General features: G+C 44.3%; 1 protein-coding gene across 4 annotated transcripts in view; it reads right to left on the reverse strand.

Moving 5' to 3' along the window:
• The window catches only part of SHISA6 (shisa family member 6), a 286,915-nt gene that overhangs the window by 154,986 nt on the left and 105,302 nt on the right, over positions 1–26,627 (reverse strand). For 2 of the 4 annotated variants that reach the window (XM_070482325.1, XM_070482323.1), the window contains exon 3: positions 887–982. The exons of the other annotated variants lie outside the window; for them this stretch is intronic. In XM_070482325.1, the coding sequence (XP_070338426.1) occupies positions 887–982 (96 nt within the window). The remainder of the gene's footprint in view (positions 1–886; positions 983–26,627) is intronic. 4 annotated transcript variants of the gene reach the window in all.

The raw sequence follows: 26,627 nt of genomic DNA on the forward strand, positions 1-26,627 counted from the left end.
TGAACAAACATCACATAGGGAATTTAAAAATTTGGTGCATGGAATGTAAGAAAAAATTGCAACGTTCCTTGTTCACTCACACTTAAAACAGACACATATTTCAGAGGAAGACAGAGATATACCATCCCTACAACAGAATTCACAGTTGGGCTATAACAGTACACAGGTGTGAGGACGGTAATCAAAGGAGTTAGGGATCCAGTTACTCTTGATATGACAGGATGCTCACAACACTAGTAGGACTCGGTTTAAACAAAAAGGCAGAATCGAGGATTCCACACCCCCTCCACAGACGTTCTGCAAGCTGTTGGCTAGGTCATAAAGCAGCTCGGCAGAAATGCCACGTTAGCTTTCATCTTGCGGCTTGAAGGTCTGCATAACCTCTACCTTTGTGTCCACATCACAGAGAGTTTACATAGATGCACTTCAGATGCTGAAACTCTCGACATGCACGCTGGCTTCGAAACCCACAGTACGGAACACTGACATTGGTTTACAAAATGTGGCTTTAGAAAGGAAAAGGAATAATAGCCAAGAGGAGAACAAACACTTTGCAAATGCTGCCACATCCGTTGGCAGTGTTTGCCACCATGCTGCCTGTGGTCCCCTCCCACAGGGAGCCGCTGGCGTCTGTGTCCTGCTTCACGCCATGGGTGGAGCAGGATGGATGTCTCTTGGGAGTCTATTATTACCCTCTAAAGTCACACTTGTGACCTCCAGGTCACTCCTGTCAGAAGCCACGCATGTCTCCTGGACAAGCTGCAACGGAACCACCCCATTTATTCCTGTCCCAGACAAGCCTCTGGCCTCCACACCATCTTCACATTTCAGATTGGGGTTCCCTAGGCAACCTGTGTATTTTAGTAAAAAATGGTTTCCACTGTACCCTTCGTGTGTCCTCTTCCTAACGTGACAAATCCAGAAGAGATGAAGTTATGGAGATCAGGTCCTCCACTTCGGTAAGCATCCTTTCCATAATGTCCTGCAAGAAGATGGGGCAGAATTACCTGGCGCATCCATGACACCAACAAGGAGACAAATGTTGCAGCTCCAGCTCATCCCATGATGATGAGGAACTTAATTTCAAATCATCAGTAAGTCAGAAGGGAGAAGCAGTCAAGGAAATATATGTATATATTTTATATATAAATTTATATATAATATATAATATATAACATATAACATATAACATATAATATATAATAATATATATATTATTGTGCAACAAAGAAGAATCTAGGAAGGTTATGTTGAAAGCAGAAGAGGGGAAAGGGGGCACATGGCTTGATTCCGGCATTTCTGGCTGAGCGAACCAGAACATCAGTCTATTTGTCTTAACATCTTTCCCTGTGTCCTAGCTTCCCTCCTTTTCTTTCTTGCCTTATTCACTTGTTGCCTTTCTTTTCGAAGCATAGCGGCACGGGTCTGATCAGGACTGCTCTATGGATGTGACTGTTTATGAATCACGCCACATCCGATGGACCCGTAGCGTTGTGGCTTAGGAGAAATTCACCATCCACTGAGGCTGACAAGTGGAATAGTGGTTATAAAACACTGGAAAAATATTTATGCGCTCTCCTCTCTTGCCTTTCTGCAATAAGATCTTATCCCTCATCAGCCTAATGCATCCAGCTTCCTGTGGGGTTGGGGTGAGGAAAAGACCGAGGACAGGTTAGGACCCTGGGAGAAGAAATTCAAAGAGAAAGAGAGTTAACGTTCTGCTTCTGACATTCGAAGTAGGATTTCACAACACACTTGCAATGCAGGCACTGAAAAGGAAGAAAGGAGTCTCAAAGTGCTATCCTGAGCTATGCACGTGAGGAAATGGAGAAAAGTCATACTTTTGTCATGGTGCTACAAGAGCGTATTAAACACTGTACTTATAACAATGTGGAGAACTACATAAGATATAATATTAAAAAGTGGACAGAAAATGCTATATTAAATATGATCACAATGCTGTAAAAAATTCAAACCAGTGTATAACAACAGCCACAAAAACAAAGATTGAAAGGAAACACACCAGATACTGACAACTGCCTTTAGATAGTTGGAACATGAGTTTTAATTCTTCTCTTTCAACTTTCTATATTTTCTAAGGTTTTTTTCTATGATAAATATGTAATTTTTATAATATAAATAGGTAAAATAAATTTCTAATGGAAAAATTTATGACAAATGCAATGATAACCTAAATCACATTTTTTTCTTAGTGGGGCACCCTCTGCATTAGATCTCAAACCTGGGTGCATGTCAGAATCATCTGGAAGCTTTTAAAAATGCAGATGTCCAGACATAACTCCAGGGGTTCTGATTCAGTTGGTCAGGGTCTGGCCTTAGACAAGAGTACTTTTATTTTTATTTTTATTTATTTTTTTAAATTATTTTTGTGTGTGTGAGGAAGATTGGCCCTGAGCTAACATGTGTTGCCAATATTCCTTTTTGCTTGAGGAAGATTGGTGCTGAACTAACATCTGTGCCAATCTTCCTCTAGTTTATGTGGGATGCCACCACAGCGTGGTCGCAGTGCTAGGTCTGTGCCTGGGATCTGAACCTGTGACCCCTGGGCCACCCAAGTGGAGCACACGAACTTAACCACTACAGTACCGAGCCAAGCTCTAGACAAGGGTATTTTTAAAGAGCTCTCTAGGTGATTCTGATGTGCCCCTGGGAAGGAGAACCTTTGCCCTGGAGTAAATGAGGAGGCAGCCTAAGTTCAGTTTATTCAGGTGGGTTAAACGAACATTGGCTGGGTTGTGGGTGCCTGGCTCCACCCACTATTTAAGTCCTGGGCTACAGTGTTCTTCCTCTGTAGAATGGAGTCTGGCTGGCCCAGTCCCTTCCTTCTTCTCCCAGATCAGTGGTTCTCAAACCTGAGTGTTAAAACACCACTACTCTCACTCCCAGAGTTTCTGATTCAGTAGATATGGGATGCGGCTCAAGATTTTGCACTTCTGTCAAGTCGCCGGGTGATGCTGATGCTGCTGTGTCGGAGGACCACACTCTGGGAACTGTTATCCTAGCGCATCAGGAACATAAGAGGATTCTACCACTGTCTCCCTCACGCCATCCACTCTGGAATAAAATACCTCATTCTTCAGGGCACACAGCTTTCCACAAGGAACTCTCTTTCTGTAAAATATGTGGTCACAACCCAGAATTTTACAGAATAGAATTATTGGAGCTGAACTAAGAGGCTTCTGTCCATATCGCATTCCCAAGTGATGTCACAGCTCCAAAAACGGGACTCTAGTACCTGGAGAAATGCATCTTCATCAGGGGATTAAGGGGAGGAGGACATGGGGTGGTGGAAGAGCACGCTACACGCCCCCAGGGAGAGTGGGGACTTTCTCCCTCCCCGCCATCTGACAATAGAAGAGCAAGAAAAGGAAGTAACAATTCAGAACTCTCATAAATTTGGACCTCATTAATTCAGAACCTTGTGATACATCCTGCAGAATTTGGGCTGCTTTATTTTTGTGCTCCTTATAAATAAAATTTTTGATAAACAAATCAATACTGAGGAAGACGGAACATAAAACAGTGCCTGTGCGACTGACAAATCATTCTTATCTGTCAGCTGAACAAGGTCCCTCAGGACTAAGTGCTGCCCTAGTGCTCTGGGGCGATGCTTGTTTGAAAGGGAATCAAATGAAGTTTCCTGATCACCTACCATGTGCCAGGCAGAGTGACAGAGCCTCTGAAAACACAGCCTAATTTTTTTGGCATAATAATAACAAACATTTTGTAGCACTGTGAAGTTTACAAGGAGCTTTCATATATACTATTTACTTAAAATTTTAATCACTACAGCAGGGTAAGTTGTGTATTATTATTACTCCCTCCATTTTACTGATGGAAAAACTGAAGTCAAAGGTGTGAAGTTGACAGATAAGTGAGCCAGCACTAGCATCCAGGTCTTCTGACTCCACCCCCATGTCTATTCTGTCATGCACACCTGGTTTCATTTACTCCTCACAAGAGCCCTGTGAAAAACAGTCACTTTCCCAAGTTCATGGAGCTAGTCAGTGGCAGACCCTGGATCCTAACCAGGGCCACCTGCCTCCAAATCCACAATCTTTCTACAACTCTCACCCTAGCTGCCTCACCCCATGGTCTAAACAGTGCAGTCATGACTCTTCTCTGGGACTTTAGCCAAGACCCAGTGGAAATGCTAAGCCAGGAGAAGTCCACTTGACGATGACCAAGTTCATGGAAGTTGGATCTTAAACTTGCGGAGCTTCAAGTACTGAGGGTTTTGAGTTGGGAAAAGGAAAGATACGCTCGGGGGTAATGAGGCAGGACCAAGAGCGTTTGACACAAAGAATTCTATGGTCGAGTCAGTTTGGAAAATATTGAGTTAAATAAAATGAAAAGTAAACACGAAAACCAAGTCTAGGAACCTGTCAATGAGTACCCAAATCCCTAGGGAGCCTTTACATTTTTCAAAGGCAGCTCTCGGGACACGTTTTGGGAAAGCTGCCCATGAGGTTGAGTTGGAGAAGGCATGGCGGTAGTTTCAGCTTTTGTTCCAGCTGTGGTCCTCAAACCTGAGCGCATCAGACTCACGTGGACAGCATCCGCATTGCTGGGCCCCAACTCCAGAATTCCTGATTTAGCAGGTTGGAAGTGAGGCCTGATGATTTCTATTTCTAACAAGTTCCCAGGTAACGCTGATGGTGGTCACAAGTCCAGGAACAACACTTTATGAACCACTGTGTTAGAGAGAACAATTGCCAGGTCAGTCTTCAGCTGGATCTAAGCCAATGCTACGAGGTCAAGGTCTAGAATGATTTACATTCTCTGTACCCTCCAAAGGAACAATCTGTTTAGCACGAACAAGGGCAGCACGAGAATAGTTGGTAAAAGTGAAACCCCACGCAACTGGATGGTCAGAAGAGAGTGGAGTCAATGATTCTTCTTTGCCTTACTCAGGCACGGAGTCCATGGGTTGAGGACAGGAATGGTATGAACGGGTATCATAGAACTTTAGCCTTAACACAAAGAACCACCCCCTTCATAGTTCTGCACTTTGACCCCACATCTGTGCCCTTCTGCCAGCCATCGAGGCAGGAGGCCCAAGGGGTACGACCTTTGCCCAAATTTCAGTTCCAGAGACATAGCCGTATATCAGCAGAGCTCTAGGCAGAGGTCAGCAAGAGGTATGTGAGCATACTTATTAAGCAGTATATGCACACCCATGTCACAATACTACAAGTGTACAGCCCCTGATCGGGAACAGGGGTGGTTTCAGGCTGCAGAGTGTGCCCACCACCACCTGCTGAATTGAACTTTGCAAAGCAGCCTCTGAATGACCTCTCCACCTCCAGTTCTGCCGCTGCTCTCTCACCGTCGCCATCTCCAGAAGTCGGAAGTCATAGGGACAGCGCTGAGGGACAACTGTCCCAAGGCAGGAGGCAGATTAAAGGTAAAGAGAGGTCCAAGGCTGGGTTCCTGGAGCGGCGCAGTGCTAGTGGCTCTGATGAGGAGGCGACCCTGAGCAACTAGAGGGAAAGCTTCTCTGCAAAAGCGATTTGCTGCAGGAAACAGGAGGAAAAAACGAGGCAATATCTGAATGGTGATCTCAATAAGATTTAAGAGAGTTTTGCATCTGTGAAACGAGATTAACAGCCATGGGAGGGAAACAAACTGATCAGGACAGTTTGCCTGAGTTGCATATAGGGACAACAGAGTGGACACTGAAGGAAATTGGAGAAGTAGATTCCAATGAGAGAGATACACTGGGTATTTAGTGGGGAAGGAGAAAGAGATGAAAATGATGGGAGAAAAGAAGAGACAGAGAGGACAACTCTAGAAGTTACTGTCCATTTAAAATAAGATTACCAGAAGAGAGACAGAAGGGATAATTCAGAAGCAATAATTAAAAGTTAATAGATATTTTTCTTTCTGAGCAGATGGAAGACTTTATGTTTAGTCAAGCATCAGACTATATGTTAGAAGGGACCAAGACCTAGATATACCCTGGTGAGATGCCATTTAGAAAAATAAGGGAAAAACTCAAGCCAACTTCATAAAACACTAAACCTATAGAAAATGAAGTAACTTTCTAAAGAATTTTGAGGCTTATTTCTGTAGAGGCAGGACACTGTACTGGGTAAAGAACACGCACTCTGGAATCAGTTGACAAGATTCAAACCTCTCTGTGTATCTCTCACGTCCGTTTCCTTAAAGGCAAAAGGAAACAATAATAACACCCATTTCATAGGCTGTTAAGAAGATTCAGTGAGTTAATATATAGAAGGCATTTAGAACAATACTTCTAAATGCTATTTAAGAGTTTGCTAATGTCTTTGAGCAGAGATGTTTTGATTCCATTCCTCTACCTCAAAATTCATTGAAAATAATGAAAAGAAGGAAGAACGGAAAAACTTTCTGCAGGAAAAAAGGCCAGACTTTTCACTGAGTAGAGGCAGCCCAAGTGGAGAACACACACACACACAAACATACACCTAAAAATCAATTCAAAAAGGACTAAAGACCTAAATAGGAAAAATCAAACCTTAAACCCATTAGAAAAGACTATAGGAGAATATGATGTTCATCTCAAAGTAGGGAGAGCTTTTCAAGCAAGAATCAAAAGGCCCCGACTAAAGAGAAAACAACTCAAAAATGTTAACATACATCAAAAGCCATCATGAAACGACAAGTCAAAGGCTAGAAACATGTATTTACATTAATATCCAGAACACGTAAATCACTTCCAATTAATAAGAAAGTAAAACAACCAAATAGAAAAAAGAGGCAAAAGTGATGAAAAGGTGAATCACAGAGGAGAAAACTGGAAGGGCTGATGCACAGAGAGTGGTGTTCAATCTCACAAATAATCAGGGAAATTCAAATTAAAACTATAACAAGATATCATTTCACACCCACTAGACTGGCAAAAATGAACACGCCTGTGACAACCGACACTCGTAAACAGGAACAAGAACTCTGGCATCCTTCAGGTGGGAACGCAACTGCTCTGGAAAGAACTTGGGCGGGGGCTAAGAAAGTTGAAGACGCGTATATCATGGAACCTGGCAATTCCACGTGTAGGCATACGCCCAAGATAAGTGCTCACACATGGGCACAAGGAGATGCGTACAAGCTTGTTCTATGCAATACAGTTGTCCCTCGGTACCCACAGGGGATTGGTTCCAGGACTTCTGCAGGATACCTAAATCCTCGGATGCTCAAGTGCCTTATATAAAATGGCAGAGTCTTTGCTTTTAACCTAGACATATCCTCCTGTGTACTTTAAATCACCTCTAGATGACGTTTAATACCTAATACAACGTAAATGTTATGTAAATAGCTGTTACACTGTCTTGTTAAGGGAATAAGGACAAACAAAAAAAGTACATGTTCACTACAGATGCAACCACCTAGGCCCTTCCATCAGCAGTTGGTTGAATCTGTGGATGCAGAACCTGTGGATACAGAGGGCTGACTGTATTGTTTGTAATAAAGCCCAACTGAGGAAAAAACCTATATTCCTACCAAGGGAAAAGTGATAAATAGCGGTATACTCATACAATGTAATCCTATACAACGGTGCAAATGAAATGAACCAGAGCTCGAAGTGTCAACACGGACAATTCTCAGTTATAATGTTGATTACACTAAGGAAGCTTAAGAAAAACAGGAGGACATCATATATAGAGAGAGAGTTAATTTTAAACCATGCAACATCTCACTATATTGTTTAAGGATACATACATATGTAGTGTTATTCAAGTCTCAGGAAATTCAAGGGTAAATAGTGATTTCAGGAAAGCAGATATTCTGGAGGTAGGGAGGGGAATGTAATCGAGGAGCGTATATGAGGTGCTTCTGTGTTTTATTTCCTACGTTGGGTAGTTGGGGACACATTTGACTATTAAATAATTCTTTGTTTACTAGATAATAGACAGATATATAGATGATGGATGGATACATAATGGATGGATGGATAGAGAGATGGGTAGCTTTTGGTTAAGTAACTGTTACCGAAGTACTTTATTCACTGCCAAATTATCCTTCAACAATAAAGGAAACAAAGAGTCTCAAGTTTTAAGAACTCAGAGACTAAAATAGCCACAAGTCCTCATTGCGGGGAAGAAAAGGCTGATGAGGAAATCCATCAAGCGAGCAGGAAAACCACAGAATTTCTAAAACCATGGATGTATTTATTTGTAATCTTCAAGCAGCACACAAATCCAAAAATTCCTTAAGAAAAGATTGGTAAATTAGATTATACATTTTTAACACTTAACAAATTGTCTTTATTGACAAAAATAAGGTTAGAAGTGACACTGCAGTTGCGCTGGAAAATCTGGTATTCAAATAGGGCAATAAAAGTACATTGTTTCGATGAGATAAAACCCAAGGCAGCTTCCATGAGAGGGGGAACAACTCTCCATCTTTAGAGCCTGCTTGAAATGCAGAGCATGCACGGAGAACAGACACGGAGCTGCTCTCTGAACAGCTGACAGGGAGCTCAAATAGCACTGGGGCCCCGCTCTGCAACCACGTCACTGCTGAACTTCTCTATAGAAAACATTCCACAGACAACAATCAAGGCGCACGGTAAACCCCAGGGAAATATGTTCAATACACGTGAGAAAGGGCTTTTTCCTTTGTTTACAAGCTCAATCATATCAATAATAATAATAATCAAACACTAGAAAAACACACAAGGAAAGGGCCGGCCCCATGACTGAGAGGTTAAAGTTCTGTGCGCTCCACTTTGGCGGCCCAGGTTTGTGGGTTCGGATCCCAGGCACGGACCTATTCCACTCACCAACCATGCTGTAGAGGTGTCCCATGTACAAAAAAAAAAAATAGAGGAAGATTGGCACAGATGTTAGCTCAGGGCTAATGTTCTTCAAGCCACAAAAACCCACAAAAAACACAAAAATGCATAAGGAATACAAATAGGCAATTACCACCCCCCTCCCTCAGAAAAGAAAAGTTTTTTTAAAGGCCAATGGAGATTAAAAATATGATTAACCTTAACTCATAATTAAGAAAATGCAAATAAAAATACCAAGTACCTTTTTAAAAAAATCAATCAATTTGGCAAAACTTAAACATTTGCTGACACCCAGTGCCGGGGATGGGCTGCTGCTGGTGGGGGTGTAAATGAGTGGTGCCTGTTTGCAGGAGAGGCCTTTGACTAGTATCTCTCTGTTGGGAATTTACCCTACATATATGCTCTCAATTTTTTCCATAATATATGACCCATCTAGACAGCTCAGCATTGACTGCAGTAGTTTCTGTCAATGGAGGCTGACTAAACTAGAATCCATCCATATGATGGAATAATATGCAGCTGTTAAAAGGAATGATGCAGAGCTATATGTGATGTGGGAAGATCTCCAAGACGTAGAAAGTTAACAACAACAGGGCACAGAGCAATGTTTCAGTATGATCCCTTTCATCTAAATAAGAATGAAAATAATATACACAGAGAGAATGCACAGGGACCCGCTGCAGGTGGGATGGTTTATATAAAAAATATTTTTTTCTAGTAGTAATTGTGAACACAAACTACTAAAACTTCCTTTCCTTGGGAAGAGGGCCTGGGATGAAGGGAGGGAGGTGTTTACGCTTGAGTTTTATTACTTTCTTTACTGTTTGAATTTTCTAAACATGTGTTTTGTTTTTTATTGAGTTCACCATCGTTTACATCAATGTGAGATTTCAGTTGTACCTTATTTCTTGTCTGTCATCATGTAAGTGCTCCCCTTCACCCCCTGTGCCCACCCCCCACCCACCTTCCCCCGGTAACCAGTAAACTGTTTCCTTTGTCCATGTGTTTGTTCATATTCCACATATGAGTGAAATGAAATGATCTGGTGTTTGTCTTTCTCAGTCTGGCTCATTTCGCTTAGCATAATTCCCTCCAGGTCCAGCCATGTTGTTGCAAATGGGATGAATTTGTCTTTTTTATGGCTGAGTAGTACTCCATCGTATATACATGCCACATCTTCTTTATCCAATCATCAGGCGATGGGCACTTGGATTTTCCATGTATTGGCTTAAACATGTGTTATTTTTATTTTTTCCCTATTCACAGAGTTTATCTCGGATCAGGGAGTGGGGTCACGGGCCATTTTCTGTTTTCCTCTTTATACTTCTATATAGGAAAAAAACTCTAATAAATGTCATTGTATAAAAAGAAGTACAAGGGCCAGGAAGTGAGAGGGGCCACTTTTCCTTGTGTAAATAACAAAGCATTTCTCAAACGCAGATGCTAATACCCACCTGGCAGGAGGGTGGGAAGGATTAAATGAGGTTCTGTGTACAGACTGTTTCCTCTAAACTCTGCACCGATAAGCCTCAATCAATGGGAGCTTCTATTCACATCAAGACTACAATCTTTCCTCTCTCCCAAGCAGGGAACTCCCTGGGGTCCTCTTACACTGTGTGTGCCCCAAGCTGACCTCAGGCCAGAAAGAGTCAAGAGCAGAAGGTGCTGGAGAGAGTTTAGGCTTTGCTATCCAGCCTGAGGGCTCCTCCCCGGGAAACTCCAAGGCTCCTTGCAGTTCCCAAGAGCCTACAGCCACAGCTCCAGCATGCCGAGGGGGCTGGCAGCCAGGAGGCCTGTGTTCCTCTGTGCAGTCACTTTTCGCCGAGCAAATAAGGCAGCTCTGAGCTCGTTCCTCCAAGGTAAGCTGGGGGCAGGCCAGGTCTAATTGCAGATTGCACTGACAATGACTATTTACTAGTTTAAAGATCTCTAGAGAGCAGCTACTGGGAATGCTTTATTTTATGTGACAATTCTAGTGCTTGCTCACACAAGCGCATGGGGACTGTTTCCTCTAGACTCTGCAGAGTTAGCAGAGCTGTTGGCAAACAAAATACTCTGATCCAAATCCACAGATCTCCCCTCTTGTGTCTTCACTCTGCTGACTGTAGCCAGAAGACCTGGGGATGGTCAGCAGGTACACAACCCACCTAGTGAAGGCCATGTGTCCACAGCTCTGAGGGCTCAGGGTAAGCAACCCCAGATGGCCAGAATGGCATGGAAACCACCTTGGCCAACACTGCCATTTGATAAAGGAGGAAATGTAAACCCAGAGAGGGTGAGTAGAGGCATTCTCAAGGTCACACAGGCAAAGAGTTTTGGAAACCAAACCCCAGACTCCTGACTTTCAAGATGGTGCTATTCATCTTGTCGTCTGCCAGGAAAGCAAGAGGTCTCGTCAGATACACAAAATGAGGATCACAACCAGTGTCCGGTGGGGGCAGGACTTGGAGTACAGCTTGATAACCATGGCACCAGAAGGTAAGTCCTCCAAGAAATCATTCATAAATCAAACCCTTTCAATTCAAATTAATGTCCGCCATTGGTTTTGTTGGTTTGGATTTAAGAAAACTGGTGCTTTGTGTTGGAACTCAAAACAAACAAGCAAAAATATAAATAGGTCCTCTATGGAGGTCTCCAGCTTTGTGGCCAGGGGCAGACTCGGGTCGACCTCTTCCACAGCAACTGGGGGGCACTGCTGTGGTCTCCTGTGTATTATATAGGCTTTTGGGTAAAATTTCTTTACAGAAAGCATTATAGGGCTCAAAAATAAAAGTTTGAACTCCACAACTCCAGCGCATCCTAATTATTTACCAAGGGGATGAGCGAGAGGCTTGCTCCGTGGTGACAGTAATCTTCAGAGACTTTAGGAGGGCTAAGCTCTCTCCCTTCCCGCAGCCATTGAGACAGAATCAGAGAATGTTACAACTGAAGGAGGGTTCAAGGTCACCTTTTCTAGCCTCAATATTTACGGATGAGGGAACTGGGGCTGAGGACGGAGAATGAACAGTCTAAGGTCACAGGGGTATCAACTGCTGACTGTGACTAGAATCCACATATTCCCAGACCAGAGCTCTCCCCAGTACACCACGCAGCCCACAGCCTCCTCCGTGCCAGCGGACATGGTGCAGAGGATGGTCTCTCTTTCAGGGGACCCCAGTGCGCCATTTATTTTCCAAGGCTGTAATCCCCTTGGAAAGATGCCCAGAGTCTAACCAAATTCCCGTCTCTGACTGTGATCACCATTGCAGTCCAGTCTCATCTTGAGAGCAGGACCCTGGCCAAGACCATCCTGAAGAAGGCCCGGGTAGAAGAAGCAAAGGATGCAGGCACTCTGCAGGGAGGGGAGACTCCTTCCTGGCCCCACACATCCTAGGAGATTAGGAAGACTTCAGGCTCAATTAAGAATCTGTGAATTGGTCAAATCCTCTCTTCTTATCACAATGCAGACTCACAGTGATTGGCTTAGCCCGTGGGGCACTGTGGCCTGCTTCCTCTCTGATTCTTCACTTCTTCTCATACTCTGCGAGAACACTGAGCTTCCTCTGGGTGCATCCAAATTAGTGGGGGTCAACAGAATGATGCTGAACATCTCTACCATTTGATATAACGGATGATGTGCCTCTACACAGAAACAGTGGCAACGAATGCCTGTTATGATCTAGAGGAAAATATTTGAGGAAAATATTAACATTATCTCCATTTTGCAGATGAGTAAACAGTCTCAGAGAGGTTAAATAATTATACAAAGTCACAGAGTGGCTAATCTGTGACTCAGAACAGACTCTAAATCCTCTGTCACTATTTATACAGGGGTTCCTTTCATTCTGCTAGGCTTCTAGGAAAGCCACGCTTCTAGCAGCTGCTCAAGGGACCCCACCTCTTCCAAAATACCTAAGGGAGACCCTTCTGACCGACACAGAGCAGAATAAGAAATGGGAGAGGGAAGAATTTTAGAAGCTGTATTTTTTTTCAGACTCTATCTCCCAATGGGGAAGCAATTTAATTTGTGGACTATTACATGTATCTGAGAAGTTATCAATGAGAGAAAGTTCATATTCAAATGACTGGGACATGTCTCAGAAATAAATAGGTGGTAAGAGCATAGGCTTCCAACAACTCAGCCTGGCCCTGACCGCAGCTGTGTGGCTCTGCACAAAGCATTTACCCTTTCAAAGCCTCAGTTATCCTCACCTGTGAAATGGTATGAGTGTCTGCCTCATAAGGATGTGAGGAATATGAAATTAAATGCAGTAATGCCTATAAAGCACAGAGTACCTTACACTTATTTATTCAATAAATGGTTACTATAATAATTATTATTACTAGAGGAGCAAACCTTCTCAAGTATCCTGAATTTTTCAAAACACTCCAAGCAGATAGAAAAGAGAGAGTCTTCGTTTCAACATTATTCAAAGCTCTAGGAAGGTCTCTCCTCCCTCTACCCACCCTTGGGGAGAGTCCCAAGGCTCACACTGGTAATAGCCGTTTCCCTTGGTAGTTTAGGGTATTCTTGGCAATTCTTATGGATGTGATTTGGGAAAGACAGACTCCTGAAGATCCAGTGAGAGGAAACACTCAAACCCAGCTCCTCTCACATCAACAGGAAACCACTCAGTCTCACAGCAGCCTGCCCTGGTTCCTCTGGGATGCCACGGCCCCCATTTTATTCCCGAGATCCTGGGAAATTTCATGTTTGTGTGGGTTGGACCACATGCTAGGTTCTAGGAACAGAATTTTGCTCAGAAGTACCCAAGAGTCTTGTACTGTATTGTCCAAATGTGACTTATATAGGGCATCTGGTGGTATTTTACGTCACCAGTTGACTCAGGTTCTGTGGAAAAGTGGGTCACATGAGAGACCGGAGTTAGATGAAGTCAACGTTGAGGGGCTGAAGGAACAACAAGGACTCTAGTGGGGGGACCTTCTGGCAACTTAATTTGTGGACTATTAAATATCTCTGAGAAGAGATCAATGAGAGAAGGTTCATATTCAAATTCAGGGCATTTTTACATTGATTTAGGGTACGCATTTATCATGTTGAATAATGCAGCCTGGCAAAATGTGAGAAGAGAAATTAAATAAAGTGAGTGACTAGCAGGCATAGGTGCAGAGAAGCCTCAGAGATTTTGGAGTTAATGTCACGTGTGACTCTGTCCAGATGTTTCCTTCTGGGGGCAAAGCCAGCTCGCTCACCCTGCATCCCTGGAGCAGTCATGAGGGAGCCATGGCTGTCATGGGAGGGTGGGGAAAGGGGCCTCGCTGTGAGTATGGCATCCTCTGATCAACCTCCAGCCCCTCTCTTGCCAGGTTTGGGGGTGCGGGCAGCCGCACACCTGTTAAGACAACAGAAAGCTGGAGGGGAGCATATATGGGAAATGATCCACATGAACTGGCCCCAACATTGCACTCTCTTGGGGGTGAGCTCCTGCCATTTTCTCCTTCCTCCAATCCGCCACTCCCAGGGCTGGGGGCGGAATATGATGCATAGGCGAGATGTTGCACACTTCTCTATTTTTCCACGTTTCTTTATTTGGTAGGTGAATTCATTAGCGCAGACGTGTGACCCAGCCTCTTGGTCCATTCACAAGGGGAGCACGTTCTACTTCTCCACCCCTCTCCTGCCGAGCAAGCGTGCAACCCTGTCAGAGGCAGCTCCAGGACCCCTCCCTTCCCCCTGCTCTCAGACATGAGGTCACCTTCATTCAGTGGAGTGTGACGCAGAGTATGGCCCTCCCCAAGACTGCCCGGCGAAGCATCTTCTCTGCAGGCCCTGCTCCTCCTCTGCGGGTCCCCAAGGCTGGATTTTGAAGGTGGAGGCGGCAGGGCCTCCACTTGACCTCTGTGAACTGTATCATAGGACTCTTGACTTGCAGCTGCCTTGGCCAGGGGGAGTCACCAGCAGGAGAGGGGAGGGCAGGAGGAACGTGAGATTACAGCCCTGCCCCACTCCATGGACGGCCTGCAGGATCTCCTCTCCATAGAACAGTCCTTTCTTGTTCCTTTCCCTGCTCCCTTCCCCCTTGTCCCTTTAGCCTTTGTGTGGGATGGCTTGCCACTGATACTTGTCCAAAAAAACTACACTATCCTTTATAGTTTCTTTAAATCCGTCCTACTTCTTTTTTTGATAATGCTTTTGTTAAACTCTTCTCAAATTACCCCTTTTAAGAGTACCACCTGTTTCCTGCCCAGACTTTAACTGATACATTATCCATCACCATCCTGAGCCTTCCTTCTCACCTTATGCAGGTGAGATCCCACGGTCCATCCTTACAACTGCCCCCAGCCTCCATCTCACTCCACTGTGCTCACCCAGCAAAACCACCAGCGATGAAATCCAACAAGCTGCCATTTAGCAGCTGTAGGACTTCAGGCAAATTACTTGACCTCTCTGAACCCTAATTTTCTCATCTGTAAAATGAGACTAATAAGAGTGCTTAATGAGGGTTTTATGATGATCAAACTAATTAATATATGTAAAGTGTTTAAGACTTTGGGTAGATATGCTAAGTACTTAATAAATGGTGGCTATTACCATTCAAGAGCTGAGCAAATGAGCCTGGCCAGGCAAAATGATGCTTAGGAGCAGTCCCAGGGTACGTGGGGAACGGCCTGCGCTCTGGAGCCACACTGACCATCTGAATTCAATCTCAGCTTCATTTCTTATTAGCTGTGTGATTTAGGACAAATTACTTAACCTCTCGGTTTACTCATCTATAAAATGAGGAATATAGTAGAACCCGTCTCATAGGGTGCTTGAAAGGATTCGATGAACAAATAGATGTAAAGAGTTTAGAACAGTGCCTGGGATGCATTAAGCGCTACATGTTTGCTGTTATCATTGGCACTGCCCAGTATCTCCTAGAATTAATGACCAAAATTCCCAAAAGCCTCCTCAATCCTTTGGTAATGTTGTTCTCCTTCTCTGGAATGTTCACTCTTCTACTTTCCCAATGTCTTTTATGGCTTCTCCTGACTCCTGGAACCTCCAACACCTCCTGTTCTCCATACCCTGCAAGTGATGACCTTGCCTCATACTCCATGGAGAAACTGGAACAGTAAGAAAGGAACGCTCTCATTTACCGGGAGCTTGCATCCATCCTCTCTGTCTTCTCTGATAGTATAGTGACTGAAATCCCCTTGTTCCTGTGCGAGCCTAACACCCATCACCTTTCATCTTCTCAACAATGTAGCCCCTGAAATGATCTCCCTCCACTCAATCATCAATTTCTCTCCCTCAACAGGATCACTCGCACTTAACCTTCTCCACACTCTCACAACTCTGAACACAACACTCTCCCTTGACCCCATGCCCCCATCCCAATCACTGTCCCATTTCTTTGCTGCCCTTCACAGTAAAATTTGTCACAAGAGTTGCTAATAGTAAGTAACCTTCTTCACTTCACACGTTGTTCTCTGTTCTTTCCTGTCTGGCTTCTACGTCTACCTCTCCACTTAGCTATACTTGCCAGCATCAGCCACTGGCATAACGGATTAAGGCCCATCCTGTCTCAGTATGACCTCATCTCACCTTGATTACCTCTGCAAAAACCCTATTTCCAAATATGGTCATATTCACAGGTACAGGGATTAGGACTTTAGCATATCTCTTTAGGGGACACAATGCAATCCATAATTATGGTCAAAAGAAAACCTTATTTATATAGCCCCTAAAACTCTCTCCCCCTAGGCTTCCTTATGATCACTTACCCAATCCTAGAGTCTTGATTCCTCTCTTTCTCTTATCATCCCTATCATCAGCAAGTATCATCAGGACTATATGTAAAATTCACCCACTCTTCTCCATCTCTCCTGCCACCTCTAGTCAGAGCCGACACCACCTCCACCTGACCTACTGCAACAGGAGGACCAGCCTTCCTACTTAACTCCTTCCCCACCACCATCTGTGTTAGACATAGTACAACTTAAAAGCACTTCCTAAAAACAGACATCAGATCACGCTATGCCTCTTCCTAAAATTTGTCAAGGCTTCATAATACACTTAAAATAAAAATGTAAAATAATCTGCAAGACACAACATGCCATGGCCCTGCTGATTCCCTTCCTCCTTCTACTTTCCCCTTGGCTCACCGCGGCCACAGAAGATTCTTTCTATTCTCCAAACATGCCCAGCTCGAGCCTGTCTGACAGCCTTTGCACTGGCAGTTCCCCCAGCCTGGAACAGTCTGTTCTCAGATCTGTGCAAGCCTACATCCGTCTTCATCATTTAGGTCTTGCTGCAAATGTTGCCTCCTGAGAGAGACGTTCTCTAATCACCACATCTACTGTAGGCTCCCAACGTTCTCTATCACATTATTTTATTTTCATCATGTGCATGGATAATTATAAAAAACCATCTGGTTCACCTATCTGGTTGTTGTTTATTATGTGTACCCTCTCTTGCACCCTAGAGTTTACAAGAAGTTCCACAAGAAGGGAAACCCAGTATCTAGAACAGTGTCAGTCACATAGGCTGGACCCACTGAATGGTTGTCGATGGATTAAATGAATTTCTTCTCTCTTCTTAAATTCATTAGAGAACTTTAAACCATTAAAACATATATATGTTTGATAATTTCAACCAATAATGTCTCTATATCTAGGAGAACCTTAATGATATAAGGGATTTCTTTACTTGAATTATATCAATTGCAGTAATAATAATCACAATAGCTATTTTTGTTTGCTGTTAGCGCCATCAAGTCAATTCCATCTCCTAGCTCCCCTGTGCAGAGTAGAGCGAAACCCTGACCATATTTTTGTGCAATCCTCTCACCTTCCGGCGCTGTATCAGACAATGCTCCACTGCTATTCAGAGAGTTTGTCGTGGCCAATTTTTTTCGGAAGTGGGTGGCCAGGTCCTTCTTCCTAGTCTGTCTGAGTCTGGAAGCTCCGCTGAAAACTGTCCACCATGGGTGACCTGCTGGTATTTGAAATCCCAGTGGCATAGCTTTCAGCATCACAGCAACGTGCACCTGCCATAGTATGACAACTGACAGCTGGGTGGGGTGGTTCCCTGACTGGGAAACGAACCCAGGGCATGGCAGTGAGAGCACCAAATTTTAACCACTAGATCACCAGGGCTGGCTAAACAATAGCTATAATAGTTATTATTTAATACTGAGGTTTTTTACGAGCCAGACCTTCTGCTTTGTAACCAGTATTTCAGTTAATCTTCCTAAAACCTCCAGAGGTGGACAAGAGTCCCCACTATTCGGTAGTTAAGGATATTGAACCTGAGAGTGTGTAGGCATCTTGCTCCTATTCACATATCTCATTCGTAGATGACCTGAGCCTCAAAAACAAATTTTTTATGGCTTAAAAAAATTGTTGCTTTTAACAGCAATGAAATACCCCTACACACCCACCAGAATGGCTAAAATAAAAAAGACCGGCAACACAAAATGTTGGTGAGGATGTGAGAAACGAGAACTTTCATACACTGCTAGTAGGAATGCAAAATGATCAACCACTTTGAAAAACTTTTCGGTTGTTTCTACTGAAGATGAAACATTTCTGCTCTATACCTTGACAATTCCATACCTAGGCATTTACCCAAGAGAAATGAGTACCTATGTCCACAATGAGATATGTGCAAGAATGTTTATTGCAGATTTATTTAAAAGATTAAAAAAAAGGAAATGATCAGAGTGCTCATCAAACGTAAACTGAATAAATACACCGTGGCATATTCATGAAATGTAATACTGCACAAAGTGTGAACTAGTGACACATGTAATAACACGCATAACTCTCACAAATATTATGTTAAGTGAAAAGCCAGACAGAACACAGTACATGCCATATGACTCCATTATATACGAAGACCAAGACCAAGTTCTTTTGAAAGAGGCTCCAAAAGAACAGGCAAAGCTATGTGATAGTGACAGAAGTCAGAATAGTGGTTCCTGGGGGTTAGGCTGGCAAGGGGCGTAAGGGAATCTTATGGGGTGAAGGAAATGTTCTATATTTTTGACTAGGTGCTGTATAAAGGGATAGGGACGGATGGATAGATGGGTAGATAGATACATAGATAAAATCATTGACTTATATACTTAAGATTAATTCACATTCCATGCTTTAGGATTTATGTTATACCTCAATTTTAAAAATCCATGCTTTTAATCCTTGCACTAAACTGACTCTTGTTTGTACTCCAATTATAACAACACCAAGAAAAAGGCAACTATTCTCAGTATTCTAGTCCCCTAAATGCCTATATTTAATTAAATTTATAATCCAAAGGCCACCAGAGCTGCAAGGGAACTCAGAGATCCCCCATTAGAAAAATTAGGAAAGAGACTGGAAAGAGAAAGTGAGCTGTAAAATGCACAGTGCTCATAAATGGCAGGATTAGTCTAACACATCCTATCTCCTGCCTCCAAGTCTAGTCAACATTCTTTCCTCCGCACAACACTCCTTAGAAAGACCGTCTCTGCCATTCTTCTGCTAGCAAGACGACTCACAGAGATTTAGGATGTAACTCTGGGAGAGCTGACCCCATGATAATGAACAGCCCAGCAGACTTCCTTCAAAGAAAAAGAATGCACCCTGGCGCTGGCCAGGAAGGATGGAGAAGGGACTCAGTGTGAAGACTTTTGAGCAGAAAGGCTTCAGAGCAGAGGCTTAAGCTGGGGCTCTAATGAAGCTGTAGCATCTGAGCCTGCCCACTTCGGGTGAGCAATGAGGGAAAGAGATCCCAAAAGAAAGTGGTACTGTACATGCCAGGAAGCGAGAGTATTCATCTCAGCAGCGGCCCGAAGACATTTATCCCGCTAATAAACTCAGTGCAAGAGCTGACAAGGAGTTTAAGGCCCAGAACTCCTTCCAGAGTAGTGATTTAAGTAAAAAGAATTATTTTCCCTGAAAGGTGAAGCCAGGCTAAACCCAGAAGTCTGATGAATCTCTAGGTTTAGGAGACCTCTGATCCAAAGGGAAGGCCAACCATTAATAAAATGGTCACCACTTCTAATGTGGCACTCGACTATATGTTTTACATAAAATCTCATTCAGCGGAATCTTTGAAACAACCTCACAAAGAATGCATTCATTATCTCCATACGGCACATAAGAAAAATAAAACCTTCCTCTGTTTAAATAATTTGTCCCAAACTGCATAGCTAGTAATCTAAGTAGGTCGGATTTGAGTAAAATGTTGTTTTACTCCAAAGCCTGTGAGCTTTCAGCAGCACCAGGCTGCTGTGAGACATAAAGATATATTATCACAAGAAAGTGCAATTAGTGAAGGCATCAGAGGCAAGGGCAGTGGAGGTCATGTCCAAAAGAACTGGGCCCAGGAATATGGACATGGTGATCGAGGATCTCAACCCCATGGGGAGAAGCAGAAAGAATATCATGTTCAGTATTCTGGGCTCAAGCAACCATTCGGCAAACCCCCCAGGTGGTCAATCAGACGAGGCTTGTAGTCTGCTCTCCCCATGAAAGGGACAGGGAAAGGGCCCCTGAACCCGGCTGGCTGTGACCGGATCCCACGTCTGAGCACCCACAGCTCTTGCCCTGTTCCTTATGGCACCACTCCCATTCCACCGTCGTTATTATTATTGGTCAGTATGTCTAACACCACGCACTGCACAGCAAGGACCAAGTTCCACCTTCATTGCCAACCCGCGGCAAGCAGAGCGCCTGGCACGTGGTGGGTGTTCATTAATTGTTTGTTTGAATTAATGTTTGTTGAATTAATTAATGAACAAACAATAGTTTGTTTGTGTTCACATTCTCATCATTTGAAGTTCTGAGTCACGGGACTTCACGCTTTATTTACACGTCAGGAATGGTTATTAATCAGTCACAAGGACCCGTCAACGGGGTGAGCAAAACCTCCCAAACTGCTTTTGCCTCCAAGTAGATGCCAGCCCAAAGTGACCCACACCATCGTCACAGCCCCCTTGGAGTCAAGGCCATGGACACGGACTTACACACAACAGTCATTTACTCATTCACTCCCTAGGGGGCTGGGTGAGATTAACTTTGAATTTCCTATCTTGGACGATGAGGTGGATCCAGTTTTTAGGTGCCATGTACCTTAAAACAAAAACACCCTCTAAATCAAATTAATTTTTGTTTAAAAGTAAAAGGAAATGGGGCTGGCCTGGTGGCACAGTGGTTAAGCTCTCGTGCTCTACTGTGGTGGCCTGGGGTTCACAGGTTTGGATCCCAGCTGCAGACTTATACACGGTTCATCAAGCCATGCCATGACGGCATCCCACATACAAAATAGAGGAAGACTGGCACAGATGCGACAGTCTTCCTCAAGCAAAAAAGAGGAAGGTTGGCCACAGCTATTTGCTCAGGGCCTATCTTCCTCGCCAAAAAAAAGAAAAAAAAAACCCCACAGGAAATAGTGCATATATTAGATATTGTGAAAATGTAATTTCCCCTCAAACTAATTTATATGTAGTTTTAAAACAATTCTAATGAGAACCATGCATATGTGAACTAAAAAGCTGATAAATCTAAAGTCTATCTGGGAAAAATTAATGTAAGAGAAGAGCCAAGACAGCTTGAAAAAAGATGGAACAAAAGACAACCTGTACCAGATATTATATATTATATAAAGCTACAATCATTAAGACAGTATGGCACTAACCTAAGAACAGATCAATGGAACAAAACCGAAAAGCCAGGAGAAAGATCCCAGTAAACTTAAGGAATGAGGTTATGACAAAGATAGCATCCAAATCAGTGGAGAAAAGAAAAAAGGGTCTTGGTTATCTACTTGGGAAAAATCAGAGTGACGTCCACAGTTTCTCTTCACACAGACAGCTGAGGGTACGGGCCCAGCCGAACACTGTACTGAAAGCCCTACAATAATTTCCTGATAAAGGGTGGGCCTGAAAAGCTTTGGTTTTTCTGTGTCACATGACCCTCTCCCATTATCTGGCCAGAGCTGATTGGGCCAGAAACAAAAAAAAGCACTTTTTTCTCTCAAGAATATAAACTAAGAGTTTGAGATACTCCAGTCAGAGTAGTCAGCCATGTAAAGACACAGAGATGGAGCTGGAGTCCCCATCAAGTGACCTCAAAGCAGCACACAGTCCATAATTCTGTGCCCCCTGAACCATGTGTGAGCTGAAAACCTGGTCCAGGGAGAGGCGAGCTGTTGCAGAGAGCGAGCCCCAAAGAGAGATGCTCTGCTGGGGCCCAGGAGGCCCTGCGGCCCCAGCAGCCATGAGATGCCCCCTGTATTGTTGAACAAGCTTCCATTTATTTGAGGTATTTTGAGCATGTCTGTGCTTCTTGCAAACAAACATATTCCAAGTAGAACAAACACCATCACACGTTCTAGTTATAGTCTAGAATTTAATATGAAAAAACAAGATCATGGGGCTGGCCCCGTGGCCGAGTGGTTAAGTTGACACGCTCCGCTGCAGGCGGCCCAGTGTTTCGTTGGTTCGAATCCTGGGCGCGGACATGGCACTGCTCATCAAACCACGCTGAGGCAGCGTCCCACATGCCACAACTAGAAGGATCCACAACGAAGAATATACAACTATGTACCGGGGGGCTTTGGGGAGAAAAAGGAAAAAATAAAATATTAAAAAAAAAAACAAGATCATAAAAGAAGCAGAAGAAAACGTTGGTGAATACTCTCCTAATCCTGGCTGAGCGAGACGGGTCTAAAGATGCGAGCAAAGAGGAGGTGCGACAAAAGGAAGGACTAACAGCTCAGATTTCACAAAAAGTTTCAGAATTTTGTGTGTGAAAAATCACCATGAAAGTACACCCATGTTCACAGCGGCAATACTCACAACAGCCATAAGGCAGAAGCAACCCAAGTGTCCCTCACTGGATGGATGGATAAACAAAATGTCGCACATTCCACGGGATATTATTCAGCCTTAAAAAGGAAGGCGATTCTGACACCTGCTACAGCATGGATGCACCTTGAAGACATTACGCTAAGTGATAGAAGCCAGTCACAGAAGGACAACTACACTATGATTTCACTTACATGAGGGACCTAGAGTGTCAAATGCATAGAGACAGAAAGCAGAATGACTGCCAGGGGCTGGGGGAGCGGGGATGGGGAGTTGTTTCATGGCTATAGTGCGTGTTCCAATTTTGCAAGATGGATAAGTTCTAGAGACGGATGGTGGCAATGACTGCACAACAGGAACATACTTACTACTGAACCATGCCCTTAAAGGTGGTTAAGATGGTAAATTTTTTGTTATGTGCATTTTATTTTAATTAAAAATTTTAAAAAGCTGTTAATGTTTTTAGTCTATATAACAAAGCCCTTACAAATAAAAAGAAGAGATGATCTTCCTTAGGGAAAAAACAGACCATGCACATGAACAGAAAAAAGAAAATGGGACAGTATCTTTTCAGGGCAATTTCATGATATATAACAAGAATCTTAAAACACGCCCACCTTGTGACTTAGTAATTCCACTTAGAGCAATCTAGCCAAGGGAAATAATTATAGACATGGTGGAGTCTTGTGTACAATGATTATCATCACAGTATTATTTATAACAGTGTAAACCTGGCATCAAGCTAAATGTGATTGACGGCTGAATAAATTGTGTCACCTCCAAAGCCTGGATGTCATGCAGTCATTCTCTGGTATCTTTTGAAGACTATTTTAGTGCTGTGGGAAGTTCTCATGAAATAACATTAAGTGATCAAAAGATTTATAATTAACATAGAACATGATTGTATCTTCGTAAAAGAAACAAAAAGTCAGGGGAGACACCTGGGGACAGAGGACACATCAGTTGCTCTCAAGGAGTTTGTTGGGATTACGAGTTATTTTCTACACTCTTCTGTTTTCCAAACTTTCTTTAATGGGCAGATATTCCTTTCATAATAATAAGCATCCTATATTGGAAATGGGGTGCATTTTGATGGGAGGGGTTACTATGAAATTGAGCAAAATAGTCATAATGCAAAATGTATGTACAGCCTCCTCTTACCAGCACAGGCCTCCCAATTTGTGCAGCCCCCTTTCTCCTTGCTATCTTCTTTCTCTTCTCACGGTACAGCAGAGCAACAGGATGAAAACCCTGTGCCAGCCACGTCTCCAGCCCTCGCCTCCCTAAGCCTGGGAAAGTCAAAAGGTCCTTCTTTCCCTACCATGCACATTGCTTCCCTTGCGTGGCATTTAGAGGAAAGGAAAACTATCAGCCCCCCCGCTCACTCAGCAGGGACTTTGCTGTGCAGCTTAAAGGGGACACACGGGGGCTTGGGTACAGGAATTGGCAGCTGGTGTGCTGCACTCCTTGGATGAACAGGAGGGATGCTGCGCGGTTGACGGCTTGCCCATGGTGGTCCTCTACTCAGAGGCAGCATCGGGGCCAGCAGAGGCCAGGCAGATGGTCTGGACCCCACAGCTGTCAGCAAAGGGGAAGTGGCCTCCTGATTCTCTGCTCATTTAGGAGAAATTAGGCATCAACACCCTCGTCTCTTCGGGTGTGAAGTTTAAATAAGACGTTCCAGTTGAAGCGGGTACAGGAAGGTCTTTTGCCGTGACTGGGAAGAGAATAATCATGCAGGATGTTCGCCTCTGCTAGCCGGCAGCGCTGGGAGCTGGCTTCACTCAAGTGAGGCAGATCAAGGAGCAGAGCCCAGAGGAGACCAGCGGGAAGCAGCCGCCTTCACCTGGGCTGATGGAGCTGGGGTTTGGACAGCCTGTGCATGCTGCTTCTAACTCATATGATGTGGACTGCCCGGACTGGCACTCGAGTCTCTGCGGGCCCAGAGGGCAGTGTGTACACCAACAGGAAAGATGGGGAATTGGTGCAGGTCTGCTCATTAAGCCAATCCTGCCATGGGTGGATTCTGCTGGGCTGAGCCTGCTCCTTCCTGGCCCCAACTTCAGCCACAGCCCCAGAAAGGGATGTAGCATTGAAACTCCTCACCCTGGCCATGAACGCTAGAGTTTTGTGAAATTGCTTTGGTCAACAAGAATGAATTCAATGCCTCAAAAGAGCTACTAATTCAGAGGCGCTTGTGGGTGGGAGACACTCTGCTTGAGGAAAAGTCAGGAACAGGATAGGGTGGGGAAGGGTTAGAGTTAGGAGTGGAGGGGTAATTGAGGCCAACTTAGCTCCCATAATCCTTCAGACTGAAATCCCAGTGGGCAGAGTCCCTGCCTGGTAAATAGGCACTCAGCAAATGTGAATTCCTCCCTGACCCCCACCCCCTCCTTACTGCCCACAACAACCTTGAAAGGGAAGTAAATCATACTCATTTGACCAGGGAGAAACCAGATTCAGAGAGGTTAAGCAAATCACCCAAGGTCACTCAGCTATTGAACAGTAGTGCTTCAAATCCATTACCCGAACATTAATTCAGATGCAGGTCATGCTCGTGAATTTGTTCAAGAATTTAAAGGCTATGCCGGGTGTAAGCGCAGGTTTGAAGTTCTCTTCACAAGCCTTAGACAGAGTGTACGTCTGAGGCTGTGTCAAGTGGGCCCACCCAGGACTGAGGCAAAGCCGTGGGGTGGAAACCACAGCGTTCCGGGGCTCCCCACGGCTTAGGAAGAAGACCAACAAGGGAGTTGGGGGGAGGGCGGGTTACCAGCCTCATTTTCAATGTGGGAAAAAATGAGTCTATTTTGGAATAAAAATAGCATATATGAGCAAAGAGGAGCATTTACCTAGTTTCACAGCTTTGAAGGACTTTGATTTGTGGACCGACTTCTCGGGATAACAAACTTAAGCCCATCTCAGTTCCTCTGGGGCCCGAGAACAGAGGACCTACAAACAGCCCTCGCTCTGCCCTCTCTCTAAGCTTTGGGGTGCAGGGGCCTGGAACAAATGCTCTCAATGGGCCTCTCTGGAGAGTTCAGTCAGGGCTTCACCCTAATGTGTTAATAGTTAAGGGCTGAATACATGGCACCTCCTATAATTATCTGCATTTAATGGGAGTAATGCCCTGACTAGGAATCCTTTGGTAAGGGGTGGGAGTGGGGTTGGTATCTTTTCATTGTGCTCCAAATCATGACCCTACTTGGCTTCCAAATAAAGTGGGTTGCTAGCACTTTTAAAGAAAGCTCCATGATTAAACATATTCAAATTTGAAGGCTCAATGGCACACAGACTGGGAAGAAAGAGAGTCTTCAGCCCCACTGCATTTAAAAATGGCTATTCTGTTTCCGGAGGGAAGGAACAAATGAGGAAATCACTGTGTGAGTAGGGGGGAGGCACGTGCCCACAGACAAGGCACAGACCATCTGGTCTTATTAGCTGCTGTGCCCTCTGAACTGTACCCCGCGGACTGAGACACAGCTGCCTTGGCTGATGTGTGAGCAACTCTGGGCCTCTCCAAACTCTCCATGCCCAGGGCTTCCAGTGTGACATTGGAGGCATTAACAATACGGTTGAGATGCGCCTCGTTAATTTACTCCCATCTGCCCTGTGCCCTTCCAAGCAAAAATGTGGAGAATGGGACACGGAGTACAGGGGTCCTTGCTGACATGAAGAGGGGCCCTGGTAGGCTCTCTGTCGCCACCCAGGCTCCACCCTGTGCAGCGGTACAGTGTATAGGAGGAAAAGTCAGGCAGTGTGAAGACCTCCCTACTCAAAGAGCAGTCTTTAGAGCAGCAGCATCGGCATCACCCCGGAGTTTGTTGGAAATGCAGAATCTCCACCCTAGACCTACTCAATCAGAATCTGCATTGGAACAAGTTCCCCGGGTGATTCTCAGGCACCTTCAAATTTGAGAGGCATTAGTGTAGAACACTGGTTTGATCCTGGGAGCGGTTTTACTCCTACAGGTGACATTTGCCCATTTCTAAAGACATCTGTCAGTATCTGGAGACATTCTTGGTCATCACAACTGGGAAGGTGGGGGATGCCCTGGG

Source organism: Equus asinus, chromosome 13 (assembly GCF_041296235.1).
Source record: "Equus asinus isolate D_3611 breed Donkey chromosome 13, EquAss-T2T_v2, whole genome shotgun sequence".
Lineage (NCBI taxonomy): Eukaryota > Metazoa > Chordata > Mammalia > Perissodactyla > Equidae > Equus > Equus asinus.